This window comes from Emys orbicularis, chromosome 8 (assembly GCF_028017835.1).
Source record: "Emys orbicularis isolate rEmyOrb1 chromosome 8, rEmyOrb1.hap1, whole genome shotgun sequence".
NCBI lineage: Eukaryota > Metazoa > Chordata > Testudines > Emydidae > Emys > Emys orbicularis.
The window spans coordinates 11,336,554-11,348,373 of record NC_088690.1 but is presented as its reverse complement, the minus strand read 5'-3'; the positions used below and the strand labels follow the sequence as shown (position 1 = coordinate 11,348,373).

At 42.5% G+C, this 11,820-nt stretch overlaps 1 protein-coding gene across 1 annotated transcript; it reads left to right on the top strand.

Moving 5' to 3' along the window:
• The first annotated feature begins 2,725 nt into the window (after positions 1–2,725).
• LOC135882715 (cytochrome c oxidase assembly factor 7) lies at positions 2,726–6,210 on the top strand. Its single transcript, XM_065409709.1, has 3 exons — positions 2,726–2,911; positions 3,457–3,597; positions 4,989–6,210. The coding sequence occupies exons 1-3, from the start codon at positions 2,806–2,808 to the stop codon at positions 5,435–5,437; spliced, it is 696 nt and encodes a 231-aa protein (XP_065265781.1). The 5' UTR covers positions 2,726–2,805; the 3' UTR covers positions 5,438–6,210.
• The last annotated feature ends 5,610 nt before the right edge of the window (positions 6,211–11,820 follow it).

Sequence of the window (11,820 nt, the reverse complement as noted above, 5' to 3'; positions counted from 1 at the left end):
AGTCGACCTGGAAGTGAATCCGCCTCAGCCGGCTAGGGGCGGCCGGGCCCACCTCCCGCCTCCCTTAAAGGGGCCGCGCTCCTGCTGCTGCTGGAGCCGCGTTAGCCGTCGGGACGCAGCCGCGCAGGGGGCCCGCTGGGAGCTGAGGTCTGTTGAAAATCAGCCCCGTTAAACCAAAATCTCGTCAAGCTGGACAAGCAACGCTTAATAAATCTTAATAAATCGTGGTTAGCAATTCCATTGTACGTTCCTTTTCCTGTCCATCTTACAATTGTTTCCTGTTTCCCCTTGGGAGGAGTTTGTGTGATTATTGATTTTTTTTATTTAATTTTATTAACATCTATTGAATCCCTACTGGTATTAAGTGGTGTATTAGCCTATGAAGTGACAGTGTGCACTGGTGTAACTCAAACGGTAATCCCCCCCATCCACACACCTAAATGGAATGGGGACGACAAGGACCAGGGTTAGCATGTTTTATTAAAAAGAAACCAAGAATTAAAATAATCTATTATCTCATTAAGTGATATACAGAATTCTCAGTTCTGCATTGCTGATGGTAGAGCTGGTCACTGATCAAGTTCAGGAACAGGTATTTGTGCAGAGGCTCCAGCACAAAGTAATTGCAAGTCTCTAGTGTAAAAGGCCTCATCCTACTTCCATTGAAGTCAATGGGGGCTTTGCAATTGACTTTAATGGGAGCAGATTTGGTCCATAGATGTAGGTGGTAGTGAACACTTCTCTCCCACGGACATACACTACAGTTTCTTGTCAGCACAGAGTGCACCAGTCTCAGTTATTTCAGTTTCAGGATACAGTGTAAAGTGTAATAATACCACCGTAACTAGCTAAAATGAAAATATAAAGAGCTTGCATTTAAGCTTCTTGACGACTCCAGGTACAGCCACATGAACAATACTCATTCCCAAACCAGCAAAATAACAAATAATAAATCAGAAGACCCAAATTTCTAAATTAATTTATACTTCCTTTCATTAGAGGATGTCAAATTTACAAATATTACCCTCCACAATGCAATCCATATGCAGGCAAAATTCTAACTGAAGCCAATAGAAGTTTTGCTTATATAGAGGCTGTAAAAAAGGACCATTAAATTGTTAGTTATCACAACACTGATGTAAAGAAGGTAAATAAGTATTAACCCCATTTTTTAAAGGACGATATTGAGGCACGGAAGTTGTATGGCCTGCCCAGGATCATATGGTGTTAAAGATTTGTCTATACTTGGAAAATGCACAGTTGCTGACAGTAGTTATCAACACTGCCTTCTCCCCTTAAAATGGTGTTGAATACTATGTAGTTGTTAGTCCAGATAGGCAAAAAAAAAGTGTTGCCAACTCACAATTTTAATCACAAGTCATGACATTTGATGTTTTTCTTAAAGCCACAGCTCCTGGAATCATATAATTACACAACAATCTCAGCTTTCATTTATTTAAAACTAAGTTTCTAGCCCTAATAGCTGTAAAGAACAACTTGAAAACATGATCACTGTAGGCTCAAAACCCACAAGGCAACCCCCACCCAAAATTTATTATTTTTAAAATCTCATAATTTGTAAACCAACTTCTTTTTATTAGGGTGGGGGTAGGGGAGACAGGCTGACTCACTAGTGAACACTTGGGTTTGGCAATGCCAAAAACATTGTCAACATCAGTATGGGAAGTGACCTGGAGCTATGGTGCAACAGGCATCTTTCATGCTTTTGTAACAGTGTTGTAAAGCCATGTTGGTCCCAGGATATTAGAGAGACAAGGTAGGTGAGGTAATATCTTTTATTGGACCAACCTCTGTTGTTACAAGAGACAAGTTTTCAAGCTACACAGACCTCTTCTTGAGGTCAGGTAAACAGTTTGTTTCGGCTACTAGTAGTTAGTTTTCAAAGCTGGTTGAAGGGAAAGTGAGCTCATTCTCAAGAAAGTAAGAGCCCATCTGCACCATGAAAGTGACCTATTGCTCAAAATGGTTGCCAGCAACACATGAGATATTTGGGGCATTTTCCTTGTGCAGCTGGCCCCTTATTTTGTTGAGACTGTCATATTGAGGCAGCTCAGAGCAAGCACAGCATCTCTAAAATATACTTTACCCAAAGAAAGAGGAGAAGAGAAATAAGCAGGAGAATAGAAAGTAGAATAAGCCCTTTTCTTTTTCAATGGAAAGATTCCCCATTTTCATATAACTAGTTTTTGAGGCATATTTAACATTTGTAAAGTGCTTGGGTAAGTCTGGGTGCAAAATAGTATTGTGCTTGTAAGTATATTCGTAGGTGTAATTCAGTAAGATCAATTAAATGGCTCTTGGGCAAAGAGCACCGATAGGCATAATAACCTATTGAGCCAACTTACTGCATGTATCTATAGCAATAAAATGATCCAAGGCTAGTTTCAGAAGGGGTGAATGAAAAAAAAAAAGTTTAGAGAAAGAGTGAAAGTGATCAGACAAAAGGAGAGCGAAAGAGAATGGCCTGGAAAGCCCCGTTGCTAGAGCCCCGTGCCCCTAGCTTGCCCTCCTGCCCTGGGGCCTGGCCAGGGGGTGTAGCCTGCAGGGGATACTATCCAGGAGCAGCTGCTCTGACCACAACTTCCACGTTCCGCGCCCGCCCGCTCCGCTTCTGTAAATGGGCTGATGCCGCGCATCGATTCTTCGGCGCTCTGCTCCGCCCGCTGGCCGTGAGCGGTACCTATTCCCTTCCGGGTGCGGGCGGGCCCTGCAGGAGGGACAGGCGCATCGCTCGTGGTCGAGTCACCTTGTAGCGCGGCGGCAGGTTCCCCCCGTGGAAGGGCGATGGCCGGGCTGGTCAACCTGGAGGACGAGGAGGAGGTGAAGGGCTACCTGGAGAACCTGGGCATCGAGTACAGCTACCAGTGCTACAAGGAGGGCGATCCGGACGGTAAGTGGACAACCCGGCGCAGCGCCCGGCTGCACCCAGCCCGAGCTGCCGGCACCGAGGGCTGGCCCCTGATGCGGGCGGCGGGTCCTCCCGGTGGAGCGCTTGGTCCCTGGCCTCTCCTAGCTGCTGCCTTCATGCACGAGTGGAGAGATGCTGCCAAGGTCACTGGGCCTCACCGCTCTGGGAAGTGCCTGTAGCTCGGGGGCCTGGGGCGGTCTTTTAAGCCAGCTCTACTTGCAGAAAGCGAGGTGTGGGGTTTCTCTTGCAAAGCAGCGCTGCCAGGTCTAGGATGTTTGTTTTAATCTGTGCTTGCGGTCTAGTCCCGGGGTGCAGCCCTGCACAGACAAACTGGGGTGGTGGGAATTCAGAGCTGACGGTAAAGCTTCCAGTGGGTTTGTACTATAGAAAAATGAGGCTAAACCTGGACAAGCAAGATACCATATTAGAAAGACCAATCGTCTTCGGTTCTTGTGTTGCAGTGAAGCTCCCAAATGGCCTAGGCTGAGCCTAGTTTGTAAACTGTTTAATCCCTGTCTTCCTCGCAGGTTGCCATCGATTGGCTGATTATTTGGAGGGGGTGAAGAAGGACTTTGAAGCAGCTGCCAAGGTGCTAAAAGAAAACTGTGAAAAGAATGAGAACAGTGAGAGTTGCTATAAACTTGGAGCTTATTATGCAACTGGGAAAGGTGAGAAACAGCTTCCACCTGTTGGAAGAAAGGGAAGTGTTGAGCATGAGCGGTGGGTGAACCCCTGGCTTGGGTTGGCTAGCCCCCCAGGCCCTCCCCTTTTGCGCCCACTGGAGCCCAGCCCCCACTGGTGTTGAGTCTGTTCTTGTGAGCTAGTTCTCTTCTTGTGACAAGATGCTTCAGGATTTCTAGCTAACATTTTATTATGGGTTAACCTTTCAGTGCTAGGAAGCACAGATTTAGACTCATAGACTTTAAGGTCAGAAGGGACCATTTTGATCTTCTAGTCTGACCTCCTGCACAATGCAGGCCACAGAATCTCACCCACCCACTCCTGGAACAAACCCCTGACCTATGTCTGAGCTATCGAAGTCCTCAACTTGTGGTTTAAAGACTTCAAGGTGCAGAGACTCCTCCAGCAAGTGACCCGTGCCCCATGCTGCAGAGAAAGGTGAAAAAACCCCAATCTGCCCTGGAGGAAAATTCCTTCCTGACCCCAAATATGGCGATCAGCTAAACCCTGAGCATGTGGGCAAGACTCATCAGCCAGACACCCAGGAAAGAATCTGTAGTAACTCAGATCTCACCCTATCTAGTGTCCCATCACAGGCCATTGGGCATATTTACCGCTAATAGTCAAAGATAAATTAATTGCCAAAATTAGGCTATCCCATCATACCATCCCTTCCATAAACTTATCAAGCTTAGTCTTGAAGCCAGATATGTCTTTTGCCCCCACTGCTCCCCTTGGAAGGCTGTTCCAGAACTTCACTTCTCTGATGGTTAGAAACCTTCATCTAATTTCAAGTCTAAACTTTCTGATGGCCAATTTATATCCATTTGTTCTTGTGTCCACATTGGTATTGAGCTTAAATAATTCCTCTCCCTCCCTGGTATTTATCCCCCAATATATTTATAGAGAGCAATCATATCTCCCCATAGCCTTCTTTTGGTTAGGCTAAACAACATAAGACAGGTTTTCCATTCCTCGGATCATCTTAGTAGCCCTTCTCTGTACCTGTTCCAATTTGAATTCATCCTTCTTAAACATGGGAGACCAGAACTGCACACAATATTCCAGATGAGGTCTCACCAGTGCCTTGTATAACAGTACTAACACCTCCTTATCTCTACTCATGCAGTGTAGACATACCTAGACAGGCCACCAAAAACGTGAACAGCAATGAGAATAAAGAAGGCTATGGGGAGATATGATTGCTCTCATAGGTATGAGAATGAAGTATAGTCCACATTTACAACTATCTTTAGTTATAGTCTTCCAAAATAGTATTGAAAAATTTGTGAAAGAAAACGTTTTTCTCACTATCTCACAATTAGAGTATGTTCTTCTCACAAACTTGTATTTGATTGTGTTTTTTGGGTGGCTGCAGGTGGACTCAGCCAAGATTTGAAAGCTGCCTACAACTGCTTTTTGAAGTCTTGCGAAAAAGGTGGGAAGAAATCAATAAATGCTTGCCACAACGTTGGACTTTTAGCACACGATGGGCAAGTAAATGATGACAAACCTGACCCAGTCCTTGCCAGGGACTACTACACTAAAGCATGTGATGGCAGTTTTGCCCCTAGTTGTTTCAATCTTAGTGCGATATATCTTCAAGGAGCACCTGGGATACCAAAGGACATGAACCTGGCTTTGAAGTACTCTTTGAAAGCATGTGACATGGGTCATGTGTGGGCATGTGCCAATGCCAGTCGAATGTACAAACTAGGAGATGGAATTGATAAGAATGATGCCAAGGCAGAGGCTCTGAAAAACAGGGCAAGAGACCTACATAAAGAACAGCAGGAAGCTTCTAGAGCCTTAACATTTGGGGAGTAAATCCAATTAAATCATTCACTGACTTCTAGGACTGCGCTTTTAAATGGTGCATAAACTTTAGCTGCAAACAAAAAACCCATACCCATTGCACTCACAAAAGAGGCATCTGTATGTACGTGTTTGCATGTGCAAATTTTTGGATGTGCAACTGATGCATGTACAACTTTGGTGTACCATTATCTGAAAACTTGGCCCTTTCATATAGAACAGTTTTTCAGGCGAACAAACGTTTAGGGCCAAATTTTCAAAGGCTCAGAGGACCCAGCTTTTAAAATTGAAGGTGCAGTTTTATGTGCTGACTTGTGGCTGCAATCTTCCACATCCACACAAAAGTGTATGTGCATAATTACTCAAACCTGACTATGCAAAACTGTGTCTGTAATTTTAGAGACTACTTTGGATATTATTACTGTGTCCGTAAGGGATGCTATATAGAAGAACTTATGTACTCTTGAGCACTCTTCTTTTCCAAAGACAAGCACTCACACTGAAAACCTAAACTTGAATCATCACAGGACATGCTCCTTCCATTGATGCTGAAACACACTGATCACTGAAGGTGGTATTTATTTTGTCTTCTAAATGTAGTTTCTTTAGTTGCACTTCTCTGTTTACCAAGGTTACAAAAGGGATATAACTTAGCTGACATGGTGATGAGTGAAGTTTTAAAACTCAGATGCACATATATAAATCTTGATTTCTTGAAAGTCCAGTAAATCTTATCTAGATACTTCTGAATGTCATTAAGTGTCCTTTATTTATGTAAATTGTTTTTAGTCTATTACAGATGGGTTCAATGTTTTATTGAAAAATTCAATTCTTGTATATAATTTGAGTGATTTTAGAAGTGTGTGTGTGTGTGTGTGTGTGTGTCCCCAAATCAAGAAATCCTTACTCAGGCTAAACATGAATACTAGTCATTGGGCATTTTTGACTGAGCAAAGACTTCAGGATGTGAGGTTTTTAATTATAAAAAACAAACCTACAGTAAACTATGGTGGAATGTTTCTGTATCTTACCACTAAGGGGCGCTTGTGTTCTAAAAGCCACACAACGCTTTCTTCGTTTGAAATTAAAAAAAGAGGCATCAGTATAATAGTGCATTTTTATATGGCGGAGCTACATGTCATTTTTATTTCCCTTAAGTGGTACCAATTTCAAAACTGAGAGCTGTCCCACTTTACAATAAACTCTACATATATTTTATTTTAAGTAAATTTCTGCACTGAAGCTATCTTAAATTATCTGCCTTCACATGTTCCCCATCCTGTATTTTTGAATGTCCATGTGTTAGGTAAATGGTATGGGTTAACTAAGGATTTGATCCTGAGGTCCTTACACACTCAGCTCCCTCACTGACTTGATTTGATTGAGGGACTTGGCTGTACAAGGAATGCAGGAGCAAATCCTCACTGTCATTATTCCTCTTCTACTTAACTTCATGCTTCTACCATCACCCTCAACCTAGTGGCTTCCTTTTAGTTGTCTTCCTAAATTTCTTATTTTTCATGTAAAGTTTCCATAATCTGCAGAATGAATTTCCTGTAGCTGAAGAATATATAATTTTTTTTTTTTTTTTTTTTTTTTTTTCAAATCAAAATGAAGAGGGACAAATATTTTCATTTGGGATCTTGGGCTCACAAGTGGGGTATACATCCTCTTAAAAGCTGAAACCAGTATCAAATTCTATTTCACTCTTAAAGAAAACAAAATGAGGAATAAAAACAAGCTAAGAGTGGAGAATACTCCCTCTATTCTTGCTAATAGGACACACTACAATGGAATCAGCATGCAAATAAGCATCCTGTTAATTTATCAACTGGACTCTATTATACAGGCGAGTCTCATCTTACGCTGGGGTTAGGTTCCGCTGTCAGTGCGTAAAGCGAAAATTGCGTATAGTCAAAATTACATTGAGTGTAATGGCGGGTGGAATCGCCCGCACTACAGGTACAGTATTTAAATTGTTGTTTTTTTGTGTCTGTTTGTTTTTTGCCGACCGCGCAAAGCTGAATTCGTGCATGTTAAATGCGCGTAAGATGAGACTCGCCTGTATGTGGGTACTCTAATCAGCTGTGGCAGGACACGGTTTCAGAGTTGTGATTGTGCTACTGCAATGTAATTAGAGGTTTCAGGAACTCAGGACAGATGCTTCTCAGTTGGAGGCCTTTCCTGCATATGTTAACCAGGGACTTTCCATTTGCAATTGGTAATATTATGGGCTTTATATCCTTTGATGGGTATAGTCACCAGAGGGGTTTGGATAAATAATGGTAATTAAGAAATCCCCAAATGCAGCTCAGTGGGAAAAGTTTGGAGACGAACAAGAGTAAAATTAAGCTCCTTTATAGCATGGATGAATGGTGGCTCTGTGCTTAACAGACTTGAAGGATGTGAAGGGGAACCCTAAAGTCCCTTGGATAAGTCTTAGGGCAGAATTAAAGCAGAAGAAATTATAGCAGCCTGTTTAACTCTCAAAGTACGTACACCTCTACCTCGATATAACACTGCCCTCGGGAGCCAAAAAATCTTACCGCATTATAGGTGAAACCGCGTTATATCGAACTTGCTTTGATCCACCAGAGTGCGCAGCCCCACCCCACCCCACCCCCCGGAGCGCTGCTTTACCGCGTTATATCTGAATTCGTGTTATAGCGGGTCACGTTATATCGGGGTAGAGGTGTAATCGTATGCACAAATTATATTGTGGATTTCCATATTCTCTCTCTCTCTCCCCCATCAATTTTTCACAACTTAAAAGCAAGAGATTGCTGGACTAGTGGTTAAAACAACAGTTCCAATTTGAGACCTGAAAATCAAGAGTGTTCAATTCTCGCCAGCAATAGAGTCTGCAGTAAGATAGCTGTCAGTTTGGTGGATGAACCAAATGGACTAGGATCCAGCTCATTCCTAGAGCTCTAGTGGGAACTGCATTGCTGACATGGGACCTTATTGTGGCTTTTAGCCATGGCCCCATAGTGAGAGTGGTGTAGATCTGCACCTTCTCATTTGGAACACTAGGAAACACTGGAAAACTTGTGCAGTGTTTTGAAAATGAAAAATGCGCTAAGGGCTAGCTCCACAAGGGGACTGAGGGGTCTAAATGCCTCTTTAGGCACCTAACTCAAACATTTAGCTACCAGTGGCATTTACAAAACCCCTGCTCAGCTGCCACCTAACCCTATGGGTGTCTAAAGTTCCTAGGTGCCTGTTTCTGCATATGAGTATGCACAGAGCACCTCAGTGCTGATGTCACTGAGATGATCGGTGCGCTAGCTCCAGTGAGATTCTCAAGCTAGACATTCCCCTGCTGATCTTGCCTGCAGGGAGATGAGACTTTGGAGGAAGGGAGGTGTCCAATTATATCCAATATCCAACTGGTTAGAGCAATCACCCAGGATGTGGAAGACCTAGGTTTGACTTGAGCCTTTTATCTCCCACATCCCAGGTGAGTGCCCTAGTCATCAGACTTTTGGGTATTCCGGGGTGGGCCCCTCTCAGTCTCTCCTGATGAAGCTGTTTCACTTTGTATAATTAATGAAATATTTCTTGGAGCAGGGATGTGACCCTGACTCTAACTATTGGGCTATAGAGTCAGTCTCTCCCTTTTTTTCTCTGTCTCATTCTGGCATTTCCTACTGGCTAGTTTAACAGTTCATCCACTCAGCTTGATGTCTTTTGTGAAACCTTTTCTTAGGCCTTGGCTACACTTGGGAATTCACTACTCCGAGGGGAGTAGCTTGCAGCGCTGCGAGCGAGCGTGCAGCACTACAGGCGCTGATTACACTGGCGCTTTACAGCCCTGCACTCGCTGCGCTCGGGGGGAGGCATTTTCACACCCCTGAGCACAGCAAGTTGCAGCGCTGTACAGCGCCAGTGTAGCCAAGGCCTTAGATGCCTAACTCTCCCCCTACCATGCATGGCTGCCTAACTTAGGACTGTGAATTCCACAAGTTAAGCACTGCAACACTTAAGTGCTAATGGCCTGATTTGCCTGCATCAGTTTTACACCATTGTGACTCTTGATTTAAACTGCTAGGAGAAGTGAATTAGGCCCCAGTATTATTTCCTGTTCTTTGAATAAATAGAGGACCTTAGTCACTAATGCCATTCATCAGCTATAAGCGTGCATATAAGTACGCGCACACAATTTAAATGCCTTTTTCTCTGATCTGCCAACTTGATGTGCCTCAACTGTCAATTTCAAAGGCTCTGCAGCAAGAGCAGATCTGTGGATGTACAACCATTGGTTTCCTGATTGAAGTTCTAGAACTGAAGTTCTGATCAGTCTCTAAAGAATAGAGCTGCTTGAACAAAAATATGAAGAAAAAACTAATTAAAACTACAGTAAGGGAGTCATCCAAGTTTTGAAAGTCAAAGTAATTCCGGTATTTGTCACACAAGGAAATAACTTTAATTTGTTTCATAGTGGGTTGTAGCACTTTGCTCACCATGGTTTTACAGAAACCAGTTAATTACAGACAAATTTGAGGAAAAGCATTCGGTGTGATACACTGTTTTCTGAACTTCAACTCATACGGAATTAGTAGCTCTGGGGTTATGAAATAGTAAGCGTAATTATCTCTAAATGGACTCCTATTCTGAAGTTGTTTCCATTTACTTACAGACCAGTCATTATGTTACAATATGCTTTCTTTTTTTTTTAAGCTGGTAGTTAAGCACAGTCATTGGGAAACCTAGAAAAGGACATGAATGTATTTTTCTGTTAAACAGAAATTAGAAACATAGAGACTACTCTTACACTGGTGTAAATTATGCGTAAATCAGTGAAGTTCCATTAGTGCAGAAGCAGCGTGGGATTAGAATCTTGCCCATACATTCTGTACTAATACGCTTTACCTCTCAGATCTAAAGACCAAGATTTTCAAAAGTGACTAGATATACTAAGTGCCTCAATATTTGGGCACCCAACTTGAGACTTCCCCCTCTTAAAGGGACTTTATTTTCAGAAGTTGGTGCTCAGCATTTTCTGAAGACCCCTTTAAGACCCTTTTAAGGTGTCTCATACTGGGCACTCAGAAACTGAGGGACACAAAATCATTAGACATTTTTGAAAATTGTGGCCAAAGTGTTTTCTTTAGTGCATCAGAGAAAAAAATAATATGAGCCACTTCTCACAAGAAATTTGAATAGTCAAATTGGCAAAAGGGTTCCTCATGCTCCTGCCTAGTTCAGACAATGTCTGGTAGATATACAAGCCCTACCTAACTTCCTGCCCAGCCCTGCAAAGCTTACAGCATATGGACAAGCTGGAAGGCCATGTCCTGTGCAGTGCACAATCACACTAGTTGTGCTGTCTGGGGATTGAGGAATTTTGTACTTTACAAGTACTGTGTTTTCAGGAGGCTTTGATTTACTAACCAAACCACAATCAAGCTATTGTCATCATTATTATTTGTACTGCTGTAGTATCTAGAGGTCCCAATGAGGACTAAGGCCCCATTCTGCTAGGTGCTGTACATACATGAAGTCAGAGAGGGTCTCTTCCTTGAAGAGCTTGCAATCTAGATAGGCAAGACAGAGTGAGGAAGTGTTGTTATCCCCATTGTATAGATGGAGAATGGGAGCGCAAAGAGATTAAGTGATTTGACCAAGATTACACAGGAAGGCAGTGTAGAATCAGAAATTGAACCCAGCTCTCCTTACTATAAGTCTAGTGCCTTATATACCTGACCATCCTTTCTCTCAGGCATAGGTCATCATTTTAAAAAAGTTTTATTTTTATATTGTTTGTAATCAAACAGAAAGATGTTACTTTGCTGCTTGTGCATGCATGAGAACCTTATAGTAACCAGTGCATACATGATGAAGGATGGAAAAGTGGCAATCACCCCTCAGGGTAGAAAACAATAACAACCTATTAGCAATAGATTCCTGCTTTTCTGTCAGGGTCTGAACTTTTTATTCACACATATTTAAGGGAAAGTGGCCTTAGCTAATTTAACTCATTAGGGTCTAATTAAGCAAAAAATATCTCCTTACCCTGCCTCATTTATTTTGCTGATTCAGAGCCTTAAGGCTTGGTTAAAGACACTGAATCAAATTCATCCCTGATTAAAGGGGATTTGATTAAAGAGCTCTGGGAATGAGCTGGATCCTAGTCCATTTGGTTCATCCACCAAACTGACAGCTATCTTACTGCAGACTCTGTTGTCAATAGAGTAACACCAAAAATGAATTTGGCCTACTGCCATTATTACAAATGTGTGCAATGAAATCAGTTCTTGAGATAACTCTCTGTGTTATAAATCAGCTAGAGAATTTATTGATTAAAACAGTTTGTCACCAGGCTCATTGAACTCCTAAGTGAATGGCCCATATTACAAACTCCTATGATATTTAATACAGGAATAAAAAAACCC